Source organism: Pelobates fuscus, chromosome 5 (genome assembly GCF_036172605.1).
Source record: "Pelobates fuscus isolate aPelFus1 chromosome 5, aPelFus1.pri, whole genome shotgun sequence".
In the NCBI taxonomy this organism is placed as follows: Eukaryota; Metazoa; Chordata; class Amphibia; order Anura; family Pelobatidae; genus Pelobates; species Pelobates fuscus.
This window is the reverse complement of record NC_086321.1, coordinates 259,296,549-259,320,718: the sequence shown is the minus strand read 5'-3', so window position 1 is coordinate 259,320,718 and position 24,170 is coordinate 259,296,549. Positions and strand designations below refer to the sequence as shown.

Here is a 24,170-nt window from a genome sequence, read left to right as displayed (position 1 = left end):
CCCAAGCGCAGAAGTGATTATAGTGAATATAGCTCCCAATCCACCAAACATGAGCCAAGCCTTCATGAAGGGGTAAACTGTTCTGTTTAACCCCTTAACGACCGCTGACGGTTCAGGACCGTCATCGGAAAAATCCCTTTTAGGACCGGTGACGGTCCTGAACCGTCATAACGGTATTATGTACTTACCTGATCGCCGCCGTTCCCCCGGAGGCGATCAGCGTTGCTCCCAGTGAGGGGAGACTGCCTGACAGCCCAGGCAGTCCCCCCCCTTCGGCGAATTAGGACAGAGCGGTCACATGGCCGCAATAGGTGTCCAAGTATCTGCATGCAAGGGGACTGTCTGTGCTGACAGGCAGTCTACCTGCATGTGTAAAATAAAAATACATTTTAATAAATAATAATATAATTAGATATGTGTGTGCATATATATATATATATATATATATATATATACCGTATATACTCTAGTATAAGCCGACCCGAATAAGCCGAGGCCCCTAATTTTACCCCAAAAAACTGGGAAAACTTATTGACTCGAGTATAAGACTAGGGTGGGAAATGCAGCAGCTACTGGTAAATTTCTAAATAAAATAAAATCCTAAAAAAATTATATTCATTGAATATTTATTTACAGTGTGTGTATATAATGAATGCAGTGTGTGTGTATGAATGCAGTGTTTGTATGAATGCAGTGTGTGTGTATGTGTGCAGTGCGTGTGTGTATGAGTGCAGTGTGTGTGTGTATGTGTGCAGTGCGTGTGTGTATGAGTGCAGTGTGTGTGTGTATGAGTGCAGCGTGTGTGTGTATGAGTGCAGTGTGTGTATGTATGAGTGCAGTGTGTGTGTGTATGAGTGCAGTGTGTGTGTATGAGTGCAGTGTGTGTGTATGAGTGCAGTGTGTGTGTATGAATGCAGTGTGTGTGTATGAATGCAGAGTGTGTGTATGAATGCAGAGTGTGTGTATGAATGCAGAGTGTGTGTATGAATGCAGAGTGTGTGTATGAATGCAGAGTGTGTGTATGAATGCAGAGTGTGTGTATGAATGCAGAGTGTGTGTATGAATGCAGAGTGTGTGTATGAATGCAGAGTGTGTGTATGAATGCAGTGTGTGTGTATGAATGAAGTGTGAGTGTGTGTTTGTGTATGTGTTGGTGGGGGGTGGGCATTTTGATTATTGTTATTTTATTAATTATTATTTTAATCATTTTTTTTGTTCTATTATTATTTATTTTATTAATTATTATTTAATTTGTTTTTGTTATATTGTTATTTTTTTAAAATTATTATTATTTTTAATATTTTATTATTAATTTTTTTTTCATCCCCCCTCCCTGCTTGATACATGGCAGGGAGGGGGGGCTCTCCTTCCCTGGTGGTCCAGTGGCATTGGCAGTTCAGTGGGGGGGAGGGGGGCTGGCAGAGAGCACTTACCTCTCCTGCAGCTCCTGTCAGCTCCCTCCTCCTCCGCGCCGGTCCGGTTAGCTCCCCTGTCAGCTCACAGTGTAAGTCTCGCGAGAGCCGCACTATGACCCCGCGGCTCTCGCGAGACTTACACTGGGAGCTGACAGAGGTACTGAACGGACCGGCGCGGAGGAGAAGGGAGCTGACAGGAGCTTCAGGAGAGGTAAGTGCTCGCTGACAGCCCCCAGTCTGTATTATGGCAATGTAAATTGCCATAATACAGACAGTGACTCGAGTATAAGCCGAGTTGGGGTTTTTCAGCACAAAAAATGTGCTGAAAAACTCTGCTTATACTTGAGTATATACGGTATATATATTTCTATATATCTTATATATATAATGTCATACTAAGTGTATTTTTATATAAATATACATATATTAATATAAAAATGCACTTATTAATTTACACACATATATATAATATATATAATAACTATATAAATTGTGTATATATATATATTATAAAATACAAATAATAAGTAAATGAAAATAAATTAAAAACACGTAAAAAATATTTTAAAAAATTACAAAAAACTATATATATTTTTTCTAACTGTATTTTGATATTAATATATATATATATATTTATATCCAAATACACTTAGAATGAAATTATGTATACCTCTATGTATATATAAATAAAAATAATACGAAATATATATATCCATTTACAAAATTACATAAATAATTTCATAAATATACCCGTAGACTTTAAATATATAAATATGTATATATATTTAAATTCTACGTGTGTATTTATGTAATCTTTTTACATAATTAAGTAATTTTATTGATTGCATTTTGAGGGACCTGCCTGACAACCCAGGCCGAAAGTCCAGAGAATTTAATTTGCTAGCACTGTATTTAACCCTGTAACTTTCTGACACCCTAAAACCTGTACATGGGTGGTACTGTCTTACTTGGGAGACTTCACTGAACACAAATATTAATGTTTCAAAACAGTAAAACATATCACAGTGATGATATTGTCAGTGAAAGTGACATTTTTGCATTTTTCACACACAAATGGCACTTTCACTGATGACATTGTTGTGATACGTTTAACTGTTTGGAAATACTAATATTTGTGTTCAGCAAAGTCTCCTGAGTATAACAGTACCCCCATGTACAGGTTTTATAGTGTTTTTGAAAGTTACAGGGTCAGATATTAGGGTCAAATTTTTGAGAAATTACCAGGTTGGTTATGTTGCCTTTGAGAGCGTATGGTAGCCCAGGAATGAGAATTTCCCCCATGATAGCTTACCATTTGCCACTTAGTCAAAAACACTGGCCAAAGTTAGCTTTCATAATAGTTTTTTTTTGCATTTTTAACACACAAACAAATATAAATGCTAACTTTGGCTACTAAAAAAGACTGGGCCTACCCCATATTAAATACCCTGGGTTGTCTACTTTTAAAAAATATGTACATGTAAGGTTTGATTCAGACATTTATGACTTATAACAGTGTTACAATGTCACTATTGATACATTTTAAAAATATATATTTTGAAACAGCAATTTCCTATTTGCACTTATAGCCCTATAACTTGCCAAAAAAAGCAAAAAAGCATGTAAACACTGGGTGTTTTTAAACTCAGGGCAACATTTTGAATCTATTTAGCAGTTTTTTTTTCATTAGCTTTTGTAGATAAGTAAAAGATTTTTCAAGTAAAAGTCAAAAACAATTTTTTTTTCAATTTTCCTCAATATTTTATTATTATTTTTAATTAAATTATATGACATGATACAAATAATGGCATGTAAAGAAAGCCCCTTTTGTCCTGAAAAAAACAATATATAACTTGTATGGGAACAGTAAATGAGAGAGAGGAAAATTACAGCTAAACACAAACACCACAAAAGTGGTAAAACAGCTCTGGTCCTTAACGTACAATATGGCCAAAATAGTCCGGTCCTGAAGGGGTTAATCCAGGCCCAATGTCCTGCTTCTATACAGTACGAGGACGCAAAAACCACGCCCATGGCACTCCCATTAGCACACCACAAAATGTCCCTAAAATGCCATATCACCATGAAAAATGCCATGTCACCATGACTAAGCAAAAATGACAATTTACAGCAGTCACACAAAAATACATAATTTGCATAAAGAAACCCCCAAAGTTTATAAAACCCTGGATAGCCTGGATCTTAGTGCCCAACATATCCAAAAAGTGCTCCGATCCCACGAACACAGCCGAATCGCCACCAGGGTGAAGTTTTGACCTACCGCTCATGAGGCGCCTGCCCAAAATAGTTCCACTGTTTTAGAGGTAGTGGTCAGTCATGTCTGGGAGTTCCAAAACGTACGAAAAGGGGAACAGTTCCCCTGGCTCATTGGTAGCATTTGTTCGGTAGGTCCATCCATACAAAGCTACTGAACAGGCTCTGTTGGCTTGACGCGAACAGAAGCAGGCGTTAGCATAGTTTTACCGGTGTTTGTGCCGTCAAGTGTTCCAGACACTAGACGACCAAGTCCCGCTGCCTGCTTTTGTGTGACAAGATGGCTGCCATTTTCTCCACCACGTGGTGTTCGGTTATACGAATGGCGGCCACACAGAGAGAGCACTTAATTCTTGCGGTTTCTTTGAACTTAATAAGCCAGGGGGTGGTCGGTGTTCGATACTTTATAATCCCGAATGGCAGGAGGATAAGGGAACCAAAGTTTAAACAGATTCCCGAACTAAGGAGGAGAATGGCTCTGGGGAAGGCAAAATAGGGGTTTTGTCACATTATGTAATGTGAATATTTATTCAAATGTTAAGTGGACGTGTGGTGTGGGCATGTGTCTTGTGTAGGGTGGCTGTAAGTGTTGAAGCTATGTGTGAGGTGTATTGTGTCTTTCTGTGCATGATGTATAAGGCTGACACTGTGTGTAATGTGTGTGTATAGCTGTGAGTGGTATGTGTAGCAGTGTGAATAGCTGTGAGGATGAGCACATGGAGGGACTGGGGAAGGAAATGAGCAGCTAAAGGGATTCGGGGGGAATGAGACACGTGGAGTAGATGAGATGCGGTGGAATGGGCAATAGAGACAGACTTTGGGAGAAAGACAAAAAACAAACAAAGATAAAGGTTGCGACAAAATAGACAAATATAAATATGTATATAAAAGTCTTAGCTGAAAAGATCTTCTTTAGATCAAATAGTCTATAAAGTGCTTGATCAGGAACAAGATCCTCGCTGTCCTTCCCCAGGGGGATCCAATATTATGAAGTTATAAAACAGATAAAAAGACCAAAGAGTGTAGTACGTCCAATACGGTACAGGAAATAATAGAAGATAGGTAATGCACTCACATGTATTAGAGCTATAGCTAGCTCTAGTATGAAAAGCGTACAGTGGTATGATCCCCGCTTATGGGATATGGTGCAGGCTTCTTCTTCCAAGGGTATGTTCCAAACTCAAAATAAACAATAAAAAGAGAGACGACCAATAGTGCTCACTGGATAAAATAGTATAAATAAAATACATAAAAAGGTACTCACAAGAGTGGAGCAGGCAAACTGCTCCTTGACGACAGCGTTGGTGGTATGATCCCCACCTCAGGATTACTTGGAGTCCAGAAAGATAAAATGCCAGGTAAAAATAATAAAAAATATAAAAAAATATATAAGGTGTATTAAAAGATGATTGGCACAGTAAAAGGTGACCAAAAAATCTTTAATAGAATAAAATACACAATATAAGTTTCCACAAACGCGTTTCGCCAACAAGGCTTTTTCAATATGGAATAAGACATAATACCTGGCATGGTTACTTTAAATAAGAGTACAATTGTTTAAAATTGGCGCCAAATCTAAGGGCAGCCAATGAGAATACAGTAAATAGTAAAAACAATAAAAGTGTTTTAAAACATATTTTGTATAATGTAAATACTAAATATACATTAGATATAACTCATTGCTATGTATAAAGTACAAAAACAAGCATTATTCATCCTGATATTAATGTTTTTTTGCGGGCACGTGACTCACCGCAAGGAGATATGGGAAATGTAGTAGAACGGGGCGCATGCGCACGTCCCTGGAGACTAGTGTATACGTCGGCATGCATGATCCTGCGGCCGACGTAGGGAAAGGGGAGTTAGAGGGGGCGCGCCCAACAGGTCAATACGGCCAATGGTGAGTGGGCGGATAGGGGGCGGTAAACAAGCCACGACCGGCGGCAAGAGGGGAGTGTAATAAATAAAATATAATTAGAATAGGCGGCGGCACGATTAGGGGGCGTGCTGTCGATATGATTGACAAACATATGCCTCATAGAAGGAGGCACCAATATTGGGAAGAGAGGGGAGATAAGTAATAAAAAAATAAAGCAATGTATAACTAGAGCAGTAAAGGGGTGGGTATATAGACTGTGGTATAATGACTGATACAAGTAAAACTTGTGTTAAAATATCTAAATTGAGATGAATATTTAAAACATAAAATGACATAAAAAGTACATTAAAAACATGAAGGGGAGTAAAATTGGATAACATTTACATAAAGTTAAATATATCAAAATCAGCATTTAAACCATGGGGTATAAGGGTATGAAGCTTATGCACCCATTCCATTTCAGATCTTTATTGTGTTGAATAAAATGTTTGGATACTGAATGATTCAGATACTCATTTTTTTTTTTTTTATTCTTTATTTTGTTGGTGCAGTGGAAAGTTTAGCATTATATTGACTTTTACAGGAGGTAAAACATATCATATAACAATGGCGTGTATATCACAGTATTGTCAGGTTAAACAGCACACATTTTTCTTTTTTATCCATGTCACGGAACAATTGTCAACAGTTAGTGCCTTTGTTTGCTCCTAGGTTCATGGCCCTTCACGTTATAGTGTCATCCTATATATAGTGTGCTTGTGATACTATGGGTTGTTGAGAGTAGTTGCACTAGAGTGTGGTGTCAGTATTTTCGTGCAAGGTAGTGTGTCTCCAAGTTTGTACTAGCCTGCCGTTTTGTGCCCTCTGGAGAGAGAGTTAGGGTCTTTTTTCTAGGTCTCGGCTGCTGCAAGTGTTGTGATTGCCCCTAACCTAAGGGGGCAGCTGTGGGGGGGGGGAGAGAGTGTGGGGCTCGTCCACCCTAATGTGGATCTGTGCGGTTATCCCAGGATTTGGCCGTGATGTTAATCCGGGCCGTGTGAAGTGTGTCTGTGTACGAACTATGGCATTGAGCAACTAACTTTAACAGAAAAGATTTAACAAAACAGTATGCAATAACAGTGGGTTCGGTTTGACCGGATTGGGTGGTTTCACTAGTCAGGTCCCCGAGTCCTTGCGTGGGGTGCGAGGGGTGAATGGTCTTGTAGTAGCTGTATCTCCCATCTGGGATAGTCCCGTCTGAGCAGGTGTCTGGGTTGTATCTGGAAGTCCCAGGTGAGTGGAGAATGCAAGGATGTCCGCATCTGATGTGGCTCTGTGAGTAGTCCCATTGTGGGTGATTAAGAGGACCCTCGGCAGTCCCCATCTGTATTGTATGCCCGCCGTCCGCAGGCGGCTTGTTAGGTGTTGGAGCGATCTCCGCCAGTGCAGTGTTGCTCTTCTCAAGTCCTGAAAGAAAAGCAGGTGGGAGCCTTCAAATGGTAAAGGGGTTTTGCCTCTCACTGCTGACATTATTGCTGCCTTTCTTGGGAAGTGGTGCATCGCAGTATGATATCTCTTGCCTCCGCTGTAGCCGTGTTGTTCCCCGCCGGCAGGCGAAATACGCCCTCCAGAGTGATTTTCCGTGCCGTGTTTGGAGGCAGGATTGTGTCCAGAAGTCGTCTTGTGTAGTGAGGCAGCTCCTCTGGGGAGATTTCCGTCGGCACTCCTCTGAGTTTAACGTGATTGCGGCGCAGGCGGTCCTCTTGGGTGGCCACCTGTGTCGCTAGCGCCTGGTAGGCTGCCTGCAAGGACTGCAGGGCATCTGTAAGTGTTACGGTTACTCCCAGGCTAGCTGGAAGCTGGACCGCTTGGAAAGTCTGGATCCCAGTTTAGAGAGAGAGAGAAGCCGCTTTGTCTCGATATCCAGAAGGATCTTGTAAGTGTAGAACAATCCCACTAGCTATTTTACAGCTAGGATACTTTTTCCCCACAAAACGAGTCGAGGCTGCGATTTGAAGGTCAAACAAGAACTGATTTTAATGGCACACAGGGATCGGTATTTATGCAAACTCTCAGGTCCAGGGACAGTCCCCTCTGGACCTGATGGGATACAGGGATAACACAAGGCATCAACCAATGAGAGTACAATGTATCATTTGAATTTGATACCGCCCAGCTTGGAGATAATGAACCCAACGGTTACAGTAATACAATTATCTCCAAGCGCCTAAAACCCACGTTTATTTTCCACACAGAAAACACATTAAAAATACATAACTTCAACAGTTTTGTAGATATTTCGTCACTTTCACCACTCATTTCATAGCTCTGGTCCGTATGCACTAATCTACCGATTAGCGACTCAAACCCACGAACCCGTTGCTGTATTACGTCGAAAGAAAGTCAGTTCGTGTATTTGGGTCGCAGGCTGAAAATGACAGCCATGTTTTTATTTGCAACAATAGGCAGCGGGACCTCGGTGCCAACTCGTGGAACTAATACCGGCCAGAGTTGTGCCCGAATCCCCGCTCTCTGTCTGGATGTGGTCGCTGTTCGGCATCCGAAATTAGCCCTCCGTGAAGGGCCACTTAGTCTGCGGTTAACCGCAATGTTCTTTGTTCTAATTGCTGCCACACGCCAGATTGAAGGTGGTCCCCGTTCGTGCCTCTTTCGGTAGTTCAACCATCGGTACATAAGGCACGAACGGATATATTAAAACAAAGGAAATAACAAAGAAAGGCTGCGCCAAGGGAAATAAATATATAAATGACAATTAGTCCAAATATAAAAAAAGCCTATGGAGAATGGGAGGTCTGTAGATGCTTGGTCAGGGAAAAAGGTCCACGCTGTTCTCCTTCTTGGGAATTCACTCGTATGTGAAAAGATAAAGCAAATACAAAACAGGATAGTGCAATACGTCTGGTAAAAAAATGGATAAAAAGATAAAAGCTGGTATAAAACTCACATTTGTAAGAGCTATAACTCGCTCTAGTGTAGAAGGCGTAAAGCGGTACAATCCCCGCTTATGGGATATAGGGAAAATTTCCTCCGTCAATGGTGTATTCCACGCTCAAAGATAAAAGAGAAACAACCAATAGAGCTCATTGAGTAAAATAGTGAATATAAAATACGTATAAAATGGTACTCACAAGAGAGGAGCAGACCGACTGCTCCTTGAAGATAACGCTGGTGGTATTATCCCCACCTCGGATTACTTGGAGTCCAGGGTATTAAAAAATGCCAGGTAACAAAATAATATACAGTGTAAAAAAGATAAACTGTACTGAATAAAAAGTGTCCAAATAATCTTTAATATATTTAAAATACACAGTAAAATTTCCACAAACGCGTTTCGCCAATACGGCTTTATCAATATGGAGTAAGAACCTGATACCTGGCAGAGAAAAGTTTAAATAACAAATAGAATCTTAAAAATGGCGCCAAAATTAGAGACAACCAATCAAAATACAAGTTGTGAACAAATAAGGATATACATAAAAAAATAAAATGATGATAGTAAATATACAATTTGATCCACTTATTAGGCTAGAGAGTATTCAAAACGAGGTGTATTACACATAAAATTAACATTAATGTTGCGGTCACATGACCGGCAATCAGACCGCATTGAATGCTGGGATATGTAGTCAGGACGTACGGATATATACTGGGGCCGTCAATTAGCCTGCGGTTAACCGCAAACCGCAACTCCCTGGGTGAGCAATTGATGGCACACACTCTCAGCCGGGTGGTCGACCGTTCGTTAGTTGGAGAGGTGACCAGGAGCTGGGTGGTCGGTTGTTCGTTTGATGAACCAGGGTATTTATAGTCCATTCGGGAAAAAGATGTAGTATTCACGTACCGAAGCCAAAGTATCATAACATAGTCAATATAATCCAGGGTAAATAACAGTTTTGTAAAAGTAAGGTTTGACACTCCACTGTTCAGTGTTTGAATTTCCCCTTCCATGGCACTCACACGCTCTGTGGTTTGGCGTACCTCTGTTTTCAGGGTTCCGAGGTCCACAGCCAGCAGGGATTGTATCTCCTGCATCCAGTGCTGCAGGTCTTGTTTTGTGGCGAAGGTGCCGTCCCCAGAGCCTCAATGGGCCGGGGATGTGTTGGTTTGCATGTCCTCTACCCTTGTCTCTGGTGAGTGGGCTTTCTGCTGCTGAGCGGGGGAGGCCTCCGTGGCGGCCATCTTGGACGGGGCCTGTCTCTGCAACATCTCCCTGATATTTGGCTGGTCTGCCACCGCTGCCTGTTGCAGTGTCTGCGTGCGGCGCCCCATGGTTGCAGAGATGTCTTTAGAAGTTGGGGTTTCTGTCTCCTCCCAGGCTGGGTGGTAGTACGCCCCAATGCCGTCTAGGAGAGTCTCCAGGCCATGGCTCGCGGACTTGAGGTAGGCCCGGTTGTACCGTTTCACCTTTCCAGTCCTTGTTTGTTGGAAAAAAGGCATTGGTCGGTTCTGCACGGTTCCCCCGGGCTCGTAGTGTGCTTAGATTGGTTGTGCGGGTTATGATGTTCGGGATATTTGCAGATTAGGTGCCGCAAGGTTGGGAGCCGATGGAGATGGCGTCCGTTCAGTTTCGTTCCCAAACCCCGCCCCCTAGATACCCATTTTTAATGTTTCTGCAATGTTCACTTAATCTTGTTTTAAGCACCTTGTGGTCATTCCAACATACTGGAGGCCACAGGGGCATTCAAGCAGATAAATAACATTTTTCGTACTACAATTAATAAAGTCATTAACTTTATAATCCTTTTTTGTCACATTAGAAATAAAAGTAGTTATTTTAGATGGTACTGTAGGGTCGGTGGTTTCGCAGACTATACATTATTTACATTTACAAAAACCCTTAATTTGGGGGAACAAGGATAAAGATTGTTTCTTTTTAGTTTCTCTAGTAAAATTATTTGTTAAAATTGATTGAAAATTAGGGGCTCCTCTAAAAACTATATTGGGATGTTCGGGTAAAATTTTGTTAAGAATTTCATCCTCTTTTAAAATATGCAAATGTTTTCTTATTATCTTTTTTATATTTCCACTTTTATTGTTAAAATTAAAAATAATAGGCAGGGGCATAGATTCGTCTATGTTTTTTGTTTTGTATGCTAAAAGTTCATCTCTATCTTTCTGTTGAATGGTGTTAATAGTATCTGTTTAAACTAATTCAGAATAATTTTTTTCAATAAACTTATTTTTTTTAAATTCTGCTTGTTCGTTGAAGTCATTTAATTCTGAGCAATTTCTTCTGAGTTGTAAAATTTGGCTCTTAGGAGCACTGTCAAGCCAGGGTTGGTAGTGACAGCTCGATTTGTCGATTTCGGTATTAACGCAAACTTTCTTAAAAAACGTTTGTGTGTATTTGCCTGTTTTTAATAAAAAATATTAAGGTCTAAAAAGTTAATATGTTCCTTACTGTATTCATGGGTTAGAATTATACCTCTATTGTCTCTATTAAGATGGTTAATAAAAGAAATAAGATGATCTTCTGGGCCATCCCAAATAAAAAAGAGGTCATCAATATATCTAAAATAGGAGGCCAGGTTTGCCCTCCAGGCATGATCACTAAAAATGGCTTCGGACTCCCAATGGGCCATAAATAAATTTGCATAACTGGGGGCAAACCTAGTCCCCATCGCTGTCACTCTTTTTTGAAGATAAAAGGAATTTAAAAACCAAACTCTAACAGTTTAATATCTTATATTTTGCAACGAGCTAGCCGTTCAGCGACCATCGCTTGCTCCTTCTATTGTTAGTAGGCCAGGACCCTAGACATATATAGACCAAACATGTTTATATGACGTCTACTCCCAGATCCACGCTACTCCTACCATATCTGTTTCATAATATATAAAATTGTGCAGACATTTTACTTGCCATGTTTGAAAATGTATGATTTTGCGTGTGACTGCTGTTGTGGCAGCACAGGCTCGTTGTTAAAACATGCACAACAAAAATAAAGAATTTCTAAAAAAATAAAATAAATAAATAAATAAAAACCAAAAGTAATTGTTTTTTAAAATAATGTCAATGCCTTCAAGGATAAAATCTATGTGTTTATCGGCTATTTTTCCTTCTTCCATTAAAATCTCTTTAATTGCTTGTCAGCCAATATGATGGGGTATAATTGTATAAAGAGATTGAACATCGCATGTAACTATCCAATATAAAATTGAATTTCCATTTAAAATTACTTAAAAACTTTAATAATACCATAGAATCTTGGAGGTAAGATTTAATTAGCTTGACGGAGGGTTGAAGGAGGGTATCTATATATTGGGAGATATTGCAGAGGAGTGAACCCATACCAGACACAATTGGTCTCCCTGGAGGTTTGGTTTAATTTTTATGTGTTTTCGGAAGAAAGTATATAACAGGTATTTTAGCGAAACTTTATATTTAAAAAATTTAATTCGTGTTTATTTAAAACGTTTGAATCTAAACCTTTGTTTAAAAATTGAATTAAAATGGCTTGTATCTGGGTTGTTGGATCTGATGAAAGTTAAGTGTATACATCTATATCATGCAATTGTCTATGTGCCTCCTCTATGTAAATGGTACTGGATAAAATACCTAACCCTCTTCCCTTATCTGCTGGTTTGATTACTTCTTCTTGGAGCTCTTTACGTGCTTTCCTTCCTGCATTTGTGAGGTTGTGTGAATCATATTTATTATTTTTTATTTTATCAAGATCTTTTGTGACTAATTTTTCAAACATGGTTAAAGGAGCAGATTTAAAATGAGCAGGATAAAATTTAAATTTCTCTCTCAATTGAGTGTTGATTACCTGATGGTCTGTTTGGGATGAAATGGAGGGTAAAATATGGGTTTCTTCGGGTTTGTCTATAAAAAATCTCTTTAGTGTGGCTTTACGGACACATTTGTTTACATCTAGGAAAGCTTTGAAAGATTTAAAAGAGTTAGCTAGGGCAAATTTCAGGCCTTTATTTAAAACCGATATTTGTGCAATACTTAAAACTTTTTGTGAAAGGTTAAAAATGCCAGAGCTAGTGTTATTATGTGTGTGTTTATTGTCTTTCTAGCCTTTCTCTTTTGTTCAACTCTCCCACTTTTTCTTCCTCTAAACTTAAAATCCTTTTTTGAGATCGTAAGGGGGTTGGTGTTTGGACCGTTGTATTGGGATGTGTTCGGATTTCTAAAAATTATCCTCATTATCAAATTCTGATTCAAGTGACAATAGTTGGTATCTATTTTGGTGACTTGGAATCGTGGGTGATTTGAAGTAATTGGAATATTCTCTGTGGTCATTAATGTATCTGGATCTTTGTGGTTTGGGTGAAGGATACTTATTGGGATATGTTGGTGATTGGGGGTAGTGTGATAAGTTCTGTATGAATTCTTACGGTTGTGTTGGGGTGGACGGTATTGGTTAGTGATGGGATTATGTGATATTTGAGGGGGGTCATGCTATTGATTAATTGGGGCTCTGTGTGTGCGTATCTTTTGTGGTGAGTGGGTGGGATTTCTTGGTTTGAAGTTTAGGTACTGTAGAGGTTGATGAGTAAAGTGACGTGTGTCTGAATTCCCATATTTCTTTGGTTCATGATGTATGTCAGTTCTTTCATAGTTATTTTGTCTGTATGGACCATCTTTGTGGGTGTGGTTATGAGAAGTTTATCTTTTATTAAGGTGGTAAGTTCTGACCTGTTTATTGGAATAGTCAGTTTTGTCCCTTAAATATTTTTTGATTTTAATATGCTTTGTGTATATTTCAACTTTTTCAATTTTGCTTTGTATTAGTATGGAGTTTTGTTTGTACGCCTTGGTCTCAATGAAAGGTAGAAGTTTTTCTTTAAGGTCATTTATTTCAGCATCTAAAATTTACAGTTTTTTGTTTCTGTTTATTATTAGGGTTTCCATGAGACCAAGGGTACAAAGTTCAAGTTTATTATTCCATTCTTCCATAAATTCTAAATCATCTTGATCAGCGGTAGGTAGTTTAAGTAGTCTAACACAGCGAGGGGTGATTTGTTCATCAATATATTTTTTGAGGGTAGCTATCTCCTACTTTAGCTTTATTTACGAACTTAATGCTTTTTCTAGTTTGGTAAACAATACTTCTTGACTTAAACTAGGATAATTTCTTTGGATTGGGCTAATAACCTCTGTATCAAATACATTTGTAATATCAATAGTATAATTGTTTCTAAAATCAAAAATAGACATACTGAAGAGTTAAAAAGCAGCTGACTCAAGAGGGAATTAAAACAGGATAAAATCAAATTCAAATACAATAAAGATAAAAAACAAACAAAGATAAAGGTTGCGCCAAAATAGACAAATATAAATATATATATAAAAGTCTTAGCTGAAAAGATCTTCTTTAGATCAAATAGTCTTTAAAGTGCTTGATCAGGAACAATGTCCTCGCTGTCCTTCCCCAGGGGGATCCGATATTATGAAATGATAAAACAGATAAAAAGACCAAATAGTGTAGTACGTCCAATACGGTACAGGAAATAATAAAAGATAGGTAATGCACTCACATGTATTAGAGCTATAGCTAGCTCTAGTATGAAAAGCGTACAGCGGTATGATCCCCGCTTATGGGATATGGGGCAGGCTTCTTTTTCCAAGGGTATGTTCCACACTCAAAATAAAAAGAGAGACGACCAATAGTGTTCACTGGATAAAATAGTATAAATAAAATACATAAAAAGGTACTCACAAAAGTGGAGCAGGCAAACTGCTCCTTGACGTCAGCATTGGTGGTATGATCTCCACCTCGGGATTACTTGGAGTCCAGAAAGATAAAATGCCAGGTAAAAATAATAAAAAATATAAAAAAATATATTAAAGTATTAAAAGATGATTGGCACAGTAAACGGTGACCAAAAAATCTTTAATAGAATAAAATACACAATATAACTTTCCACAAACGCGTTTCGCCAACAAGGCTTTTTCAATATGGAATAAGACATAATACCTTTAAAAACACTACATTTAACTTATTACAAGGGACTGAAAACGGTTTATAAAACATAGATGTATAAAAAAAATATAAAGACAGCAATAAAATACAATATAATATATAACACAGGGGGTAATCAAGGAATACATAAAACTTAGCGCTTTCTACATGACTTATACAAAATATGCAAATATATGCAAATCATTGTTTCAATGTACATAACCAGGTTTTAACCAATAGATGGCGCTGCATCAAAGTCCATGGTCTTTCTAATCTGGGATCTTAAAAATTTTAGATGCGGTATAATCTTTAGATTTAGAAGTTATATGGTTACATATACCATATATGAATATATAAAGTGAAACATTTTGCTCTATCACTTAGTTGCAATATTTGTATTAGCTGTATTTTTCTATTGATTTATGTATACAATGATTTTTTCTTCTCTGCTGTAATGGTAGAAATTCTTACTTCACAGACCTTTTGAGAGGATCATCCATCAGGTTTGTAGAGCTTCTGATCTGCAGTAAGTGGAGAATAGATGATGGATGAAGTCAAGCAGTTTCTGAGAGTCTCAAGAGTTTACATTGAGAAAATTCTTCGACCTTCTTATGTAACAGCATACATGATGACATGGCTGAAAGAAGGTGATGTATTGTCTCCTATTACACAGTGACTGCTAACAAAATACGTTTAATTTGACATGCAGTTCAATACTATGTATTTAAATGAATACATTTTAATTCATTTAATTTCTATAGCCACACTGGTCATACATTTTCAGTGAGATGACTCTCCTGTATCCTAACGTGTTAGGTGACTCATCAGTTAATTTGACTCATGGTCAAATGGAAATGGACAGATTAAATAGTCTCTTATTGGCACCCATTCCTTGTGCCATTCTGAAAGCTGTAAGTGAGACTGGGGTTTCTGGAAGCAATTAAGAGGGTATTATTTACTGCAAGTTTTTTGTTTGTTTATATTTATGGAGTTTTTTTTTATTTTTTTACAGCAATATAAATAGAATAGTACAGTCAGTACTACAACAAATGTATAAAAGGCACTAATTTGATTGTCCAGGTGCAGGAGATATTGGCTGCTGCCCCAAGACCCAGCGCAAATTCAAAACAAGGTTTCTCTGCACTCAAAGTTCAGTGATTCATTTTATTATACCGAGCCACATTTAGATGCACCCAGAAATGTTTAGGTATCGCAGTACCTTTACATAAGTACTACAATACTAAAACGTTACTGTGTCCATGTGTTGTGGCTTGATTTAATAAACATTCATGCTGAGTCTCAGAAGCAGGAGCCCATATCCCTGGTTGCTACAAATGTCACTTTTCACCACTCAGAATATAACCCAGAAAAAAATGTTTATTTCATTAACTTCAAAAGTTATAATGGGTAATAATATTTTTTTTAGCAAGTCAATTGTTTTCATTTGTCATTTGTTGTGATATGTGTCATTTCCCCTCTGCTTATTGTATTGTAACATTGGGCACATTTCATGGAGTGTTGATTACTAACGTTTTACTGTTTTCTTAAAGATGTGATAGAACAAATAAAGCACAAGGAGCAGGAGGGACCCACTGTGGCGTCTACGCTGTTTGTAGATAAATTATTGGAGCTGCAAGATGAAGGATGGTACCAAGCATTTATAGATGCGCTAAGGGCCTCAGGTCAGTTTTCATGTGATAGTTGTGCCTGTTGTGATTTTGGGTCATTTGATATGTGCAGATCTAAAGAATTTTAGATACAACACAGTCACATATTTCAGATTGTGCTCATGCGGCCAATGCAAAGCTCTATGTGAATTTTCATACAAAACCATTTCAAAATTCCAAGTGCATTTTCAAACTGGCACATTGCAAACCTCTAGGAGCATTTTCGGACATGACCATTGCAAGCTTCTAGGCATATTTCTATACATTAACGTCACACATATTTTCATAAAAGATCATAAAGGATTACTCCAACCACCATGACCACTTCAGTGATTTGAAGTGGTCATGGTGGTAGTCGTATTAGCAGTGTTACAGCCTGAAACACTGCACATACTGAGATGTTTGTAATTGTGTACTGGCTGCTAAATACACACCCAGCACACATTTCATTGACAGCCTGGAATTCTATTCCAGATTACCTAAAGTCAATTCTGTGCAAAAATGGTAGTGAGACATGATATGCCCGGTGCTGATTAGATTAGGGAGTTAGGGTCCCAATTGCTCAAATTCTGTCCTTTTCCGTGCGGAGCTCTCACAGCATGCGGCCGCTCGGGCCAGGTCCAGGACACGCCCCCTATACTTGGATTTTAACTTTTATTGAAGTAATTTTGCTGTCACTGCACGGTTAAACAACTTTTAATTAAAATTCAAGTGGCATTATGATCCATCCATGCTAAACCCAACCCGAGCACAGTCTGCCTATCACTGCCATGAAGGCTGGACTAAATTGAACTGCCCATGAGAAGGGAATGGACTAGGGCCAGAATGGACAATTCAGAAATGTTTACACATACACTACTACACATACTGCTGCTACGCAGCCAAAAATTAAGCAAAAAAAGAAAATGAGGAGGAATGAAATGGTATTAGCACTTAAATATTATACACCAGTGGTGAATGCACCAGGGCTAGTGCTCCTCCCTCCAGAAGCCAGGAAAGGCTGTCAGAGTCTTCTCCCATCTGTGCAACATTTACCATGGCAATGCTCTGACACTTTTCACAGCAGCTGCAAAGAGTTGCAGACAAAGCAGGACATCTCCCACTGAAACACCAGGGAATTAGATTCCCCCCTCCCTAGCCCAACTATATAAAATAAACTAATGTTTTTTTCTTCAGACCCTATACTCCCAATTGCAACCCTACTACAGACCCTAACCCCCCTACTACAGCCCACCCCCTACTTCAGCCTTTTTAGCCAAACAGCAGCCCCTATTCCCCCACTACAGCTTAAAATACCCCTACTATAGTTTCTCATCCGCACTGCAGCCCCTAACTCCCACTGCAGCCCCTCTTCCCCACTACAGTCCCAATCCTCCAAATGTAGCTCTTATCCCCCATTTTCATCCCATCATATCCACCACTATAGCCCTTATCCCCCACTACAGTCACTATTATTATTATTATTATTACTGGTATTTATATAGCACCAGCATATTCCTTAGCGCTTTACAATATTATCAAAGGGGGGGATTTAACAATAAATGAGACAATTACAAAAAAATACAGGAACAATAGGTTGAAGAGGGCCCTGCTCAAACTAGCTTAAAGTCTATAGGAGGTGGGGCGTAAAACCCAACAGGACAGGAGGTAGCAGAGAAGTCCTGCAAGCGTAAGTTGGCTATACGGGTGCGAGTAGCAGACAGGAGAAGGTTATGGGCAGAGCGGAGAGACCGAGAAGGGGCATACCTGCGGATCAGTGAAGAAAGATAGGAGGGGCTAGAATTGGTCAGTTCTTTATAGGTGTGGATTAGTACCTTGAATTGACTTCTATAGGATACACGCAGTGGTTCCAAACCCAGTACACATGGAACCCCTACCAGTCCAGGATTTAGGGATTACCCAGTTGTATCTAAGGTGTTTTTAGAAAAAAAGAAAAAAACACCTTGGACACAACAGATCATTCCCTAAATCCTGGACTGGTAGGGGTTCCTTGAGGACTGATTTGGGAACCACTGGAATACAGGAAGCCAATGTAAGGACTGACAGAGAAAGAGGTGTGAGAGGAGCGACAGGAGAGGAAAATCAGTCTAGATGCAGCATTCATTACAGACTGTAGCGGGGCAATACGACTTGTGGGAAGACCTATTACGAGAGAGTTGCAATAATCCATGCAAGAGATTACTAGAGCATGGACAAGCTCTTTAGTAGCTCCTTTTGTAACTATCTCCCTTCTATTGCTTCTAAATCCGTACCACAGCTCCTAACTCCCTACTAGAGCCCCTAACCCCCTTACTACAGCCCTTATAATCAAACAGTAGCTCCTATCCAGCCACTGCAGCCCCTACCCTACTACGGCCTGCACCCCTTAATTCAGTCCCTTAACTGCACTGCAGCTTCTAGCCCCCACCACAGCAGCAATCCCACACTACAGTCACTACCCCCCTAATGTATCTCCTATCCCCCCACTACAGCCCATATCATCCAAATTTCAGCCCCCACCCCCCACTACAGACCCTAACTCCCCTACTACATGATAATTCTGTGTCTCCAGGTTCTCGTGATGTGAATCTGGTCCTGATTAAAGATTCAATTCTCAGTTCTCCGTAATTATTATTTTAGTGAATAATATGTTTTGTACAAAGTTATACTTGCATGAACAGAAGTACAGATTTCACTAATTGTTGTTTTATTGACATGTTTTTAATCAGTGTCTTTGTGTTTCTTTCTTTTTGGTATATTTACAGGATACACTGGCCTGTGTGATGCACTAGAAAAGAGAGATTTTAGAGACATTGAGTGTTTAGAAGGAGACAGACGACATCTAAGCATTATTTATAGTACTGTTAAAAGTAATATCAAACCAGATGAACTAGTGCCATATTTCACTCAATGCTTTCTGCATGGGGAGCTTGAGGCAATTAAACAGGTAAATGTGAGGGTCACTAAAAGAAGCAGATAACCATAAACATTTTTTTTTTTTTTAAACAAGAAGCAAAGATTAAGCTTCATTTTCTGTTGTTTGTAAACACTTAATGTTTTGGCTTTTTTGTCTTGTCACTGCACGGTGCAAGTGTTATGAATGATACATAACCACATAACCGCAGTTGTTTTGTATGATACCATTCAAAGTGAGCAGCAAGGTATCTGCATGACAGGTGCATGACAGGTGTCACCAGGGGTTGTGTTTGCTGGTTTATGTGACAGTATATTTATGTATTTGTTAGTAATTGTGTTGGTAACTCAGCTTACCTAATGTGGATACTCTATGAATATGTTTTTTGTGTTTTTAGGAAACTGTGCAAAAGGGAGATTGTGCAGGAGCTGAAAAACTTATCGATTGTCTGCTTCGATCAGATAAAAAGCAATGGCCAAAGATCTTTACCATAGCCTTAGAAGAAAAGAATTTCACACCGGTTCTTGAGGTGTGGTCTGAAAATAAAGGTAATTAATATTACAGTAATATGATAGAAACTGTAGGGTTATTCCAGTGCAGATAATGGAGAAGATTTCTCAAAGTGTTCTGAAAAGTGTCTTTTATTTTTTTGGTTGCTAGTCTTTTACTGTTTATATTTATTACATTTTACTAAAAAATAGTATAAAAAGTGTTGGCCCTTTTCTTCCTAAACTTTTCCATTTTTTTTGTAGATGTATCCTTTTCAGAAAAGGCAACCAAAGTTAGATTGGTGTAAAAAAAATAGAATTGAAACAGTACATTATTCTGTCAGAAAAGGTGATATAAAGATTTAAAAATCTGTTGAGCTGCTGAAAAAAATTGCATACATTCAAAAATACCTTTTAAGGTGCAAAAGCAACAGACTTACTTTTATCATGTACTGACTATGTGTAATTGTTGTAATGTGGGTTTTGGTGCACAGGTCTGTTGGCAAACAAACCTTCCCTTAAATCTCCTCACCGGTCTGGGGCCCTTGTGGGTTGCAATGCCTTTGATTATTCCAGTCTGCATCACAAAACTGGTATGTCAGGAGAGAAACCTGGCAAATCATCATCAGCTGAGGGCTGAAATAAGTACAAATACTGCCACAAATGGAGGCTCATACCTCTGAGTGTTACTCCCACCATGTAAATCCAGGTGCTATACTAAAGTTAAAACAATACTAATCGTAGCTCTAGCACTAACCTGAACACTAAATATATATTTCTCTTTTGTTCAGTATGTACATAGACTGCATACTAAAAGAATTCATTGTTTTTTTCCCTTTTTATGAATATTTTTTATTATTTTTTGTTGTTTATAGATTCGGAATGCAAAAAGGAAACAGAATCATCTTGTGAAGAAGAGGGAGAACAAAGTACCTTTACTATGTTCCAATATTCAGAAGAGGCTGACTCACAAAATCACTGTCTGTCAGGTGAGTCCGATCAGTTTTTGTTTGGTTGTCTTCATGAAACCTTGAGATCCTCATGCCTCTTATCACTTTCTATGCCATTTTACCCGTCCCTTCCCCTTTTACTCTTCCACCTCTTGTCTCTCCTGTCATTGTGTGTTACTTTTAGTCACATTTAGTTTAGATCTGTCACTCACACCCAGCCTGACCTTTTTGCCAGAAAAGTTTGCAGAGGAGACAATGAGATTATAAATTTAAAGGGACACTATAGTCACCTGAACAACTTTAGCTTAATGAAGCAGTTTTGGTGTATGTAACATGCCCCTGCAGCCTCACTGCTCAATCCTCTGCCATTTAGGAGTTAAATCCCTTTGTTTATGAACCCTAGTCACACCTCCCTGCATGTGACTTGCACAGCCTTCCATAAACACTTCCTGTAAAGAAAGCCCTATTTAGGCTTTCTATATTGCAAGTTCTGTTTAATTAAGATTTTCTTATCCCCTGCTATGTTAATAGCTTGCTAGAACCTGCAAGAGCCTCCTGCATGTGATTAAAGTTCAATTTAGAGATTGAGATACAATTATTTAAGGTAAATTACATCTGTTTGAAAGTGAAACCAGTTTTTTTTTCATGCAGGCTCTGTCAATCATAGCCAGGGGAGGTGTGGCTAGGGCTGCATAAACAGAAACAAAGTGATTTAACTCCTAAATGACTTGAGCAGTGAAATTGCAGGGGAATGATCTATACACTAAAACTGCTTTATTTAGCTAAAGTAATTTAGGTGACTATAGTGTTCCTTTAATGAGCAAGTCTTACCCACCTCACCAATATCTATAGTCTCCAATAGAATGGCTGCGAGATGTGGATGACACAAAGGTTTATGGGATACATTCAGCTCTCTCCTAGCTGTATGTGTAGTGCTGTACAGTAGACACTACATTGAGTAAGTTCAGTCATGAATAAAAGAATGCAATACAAAATGTAATAGATGCAGGCTTCTTTCACATGTTTCATAAATTAAAATGCTTGCATCTGGGTCTGCCTTTAAATAGAATGCTGACTAAACATCTAAGGAATAGGTAATGACTTGTTCCCCCTGTTACATGAGTTTTGTTTTGAGCACTATGAATATGTCAGCAGTAATGGGGGTTACAAATCACCAGCAGACGGAACTCATGCTAGTATTTATAGTACAAAAAGAAATCTGTCTACCAATACCAAAACATACTGGCTTCTTTTCATTTTAGCTGCCCCTGAGCTGCGTCTGAATCATGACAGCAGTGTAGCGAATGTTCCACAACTGACCGGTGAGTACTTCTTGAAAATTTCAGAATTTGTAATGTTATATGCTCAGGTATTTTCTTTCTTCTGGAACTTATCTAGTAGTAAACACTTAATTTTATATTGCATATGCTGACAAACATTTTACTTTTCTGTGCTAGGTTACTTTCATCAATCTACTTCTGAGCTGAAATTGAGAAATTATCAAGAAGAGCTGGCACAGCCTGCGCACCAAGGGAAAAATACAATTATATGTGCCCCAACAGGTTAGACTATTGGAAAGAACATTTTATTGCGCGTGTGAACCACAGTTTATCTAAATATCTAGTACCTTATTATTATTATTTTTACAATTTATGCATACAGACACCCTGGATATACTGATCAAAGGGTTTAATAACACAACTTAATTTGACAGACAGAAGTAAAATGCCCATTAATAAACTTAACTTTTTACTCATTAGTCCAGGTATGCCAAGGTCCAGGGATGGCCAGAGTTTACGCAGATGTCATTTTGAGCCACTTGTTATAAAGGAAATCACCACGTATCTAAAGTCATATAGCCAACACCAGCCTTTGGTAGAGCTCACGGCTTGATATACTATAAAACTTGATGATGCCTTTTTGAAAATAATGCTATAGGGAGGGAAATTACTACAACACATGTCTGCCAGATGCTTTTGTGCATTAAACACTTGCTGACTATACAGCACAAGGGCAGTTATTATATTTTTAATCTGCAGTGCTTGCTATGCAAATCCAGCCTTGGTACTGATATTTAAATAATGGTTATAACCCATCATAAACCATGAAAGTAAAAGACAATGCCGATTTGAATTAACTAAATAACCAGCTCCAGTGTGCTCTGTATGAGCAATACCACTCTAGTGAGAATTTGCATAGCGTTTTATGGTGCATTCATATTGGAGTCTCTCAATATTAAGAAGAGAGGTTAGTTTACTGAACTGAAAACTCACATTAAAAAAACTTGAAAATTGTGGCAGTTACATGGACATTTCATTTTAAATAAAAAACTTAATTGTGACTTTTTGACCTTGAGAATGCTGGCAGTATCTCCTGTAACCTGCCTACTTGAAATGTACATTTGCAAACTGCAGATTATCATGGAAATAGGAGTATGCAGTAAAAAAAAACTAAATAATTAAGAGTAAAAAATAAAAAAGAAAATCACTATCTAAGTACATAAAGGTTTTGTGGTTTGCTTATTGGTTCACATTGTGGCTGACTGTTTTTTTAAATGTAGTTAAAGGAACTTGAACATTTGATAAGGTAAAAATTTTTTCGGAAAACAGACCATCATTTGAGGAATAACATTTCTTGAGTAACTCGGGCAATATATGGTTTATACTTCTTTCAGAGTATTTCCTACTCTAATCTTTATCTCCAACACTGAAATTCTGTCCATTATTTGGTTCATATCTATTCTCCGTAGTCAATCCAGTGGGTTTTTATTGTATCAATAAGTGATCATCACAAAGAAGTTAACCATATAAAAAGTCTAAGAGATTTCTGTTGACCATTTGCATTGATACAGGATCAGGGAAAACAATCGTGGCACTTTCAATATGTGATCGTCATCTAAAGTCCATGCCAGCGGGACAAAAAGGAAAAGTTGTTTTCTTGGCAACTAAAGTACCAGTTTACGAACAGCAAAAAGATATCTTCTGCAAGTACTTTGAAGGCAGCGAGTATGTATCCAAGTCTGTGTACTGTAAATGTTTTTTGTAAATGCTCCAAGAATATAGCGCAATTGTATAATTTTCAGTTTTGCTACTTTGTCCTTAGATTTGATACTCCTTTCTCGATTCCTAGTTTAGTGAAACACCCTGTCTTTGTATATATTTTCTGACAGTTTCATGAAAAGAAAAATAGTACAAACATCCTGTTTTACTTTAGGTATTTTAAACCCCAAACCATCCCAAGTAAGGTATTTAGGCTAAGTTTGGGTTAGACAACACTGGAAAAAAAAAAAGAAAAATAACAGTATTAAATTATAAAAATTACATTTTAAAATCAGAAAAAGTTTATTAACAACAGTGAAACTTGTCTGGATTTAAGTGTATTCAAACTAAATTCATATTTTTCCCTAGTCTTTATGTAGGAAAATAGATATTTTATTTACAGGAGGCGAATATAATCATTTATCTCTCTTTACTACTCCAACTAAAAATAACAGGGTAACTACAGGTTTATATAGATGAAAGAAAAAAAACAAGGTGATCTAACAGGTAACCAATCAAACATGATATAACAGGTAACCAATCAAACATGATATAACAGGTAACCAATCAAACATGATATAACAGGTAACTAATCAAACATGATATAACAGGTAAACAATCAAAATGGCCCCTGATATAAAAGACCCAA

At 38.2% G+C, this 24,170-nt stretch overlaps 1 protein-coding gene across 2 annotated transcripts in view; it reads left to right on the top strand.

The window, feature by feature from the left end:
- Positions 1-24,170, top strand: part of RIGI (RNA sensor RIG-I) — a 57,593-nt gene that overhangs the window by 2,629 nt on the left and 30,794 nt on the right. Inside the window, exons 2-9 of one of the 2 annotated variants that reach the window (XM_063455254.1) lie at positions 14,964-15,132; positions 16,036-16,167; positions 18,897-19,078; positions 19,443-19,593; positions 20,409-20,522; positions 21,746-21,805; positions 21,941-22,045; positions 23,335-23,488. In XM_063455254.1, coding sequence (XP_063311324.1) covers positions 15,027-15,132; positions 16,036-16,167; positions 18,897-19,078; positions 19,443-19,593; positions 20,409-20,522; positions 21,746-21,805; positions 21,941-22,045; positions 23,335-23,488 — 1,004 coding nt within the window. In that variant the 5' untranslated portion in view covers positions 14,964-15,026. Of the gene's footprint in view, positions 1-14,946; positions 15,133-16,035; positions 16,168-18,896; positions 19,079-19,442; positions 19,594-20,408; positions 20,523-21,745; positions 21,806-21,940; positions 22,046-23,334; positions 23,489-24,170 lie in introns of both variants that reach the window. The other variant, XM_063455253.1, reaches the window with a different exon arrangement.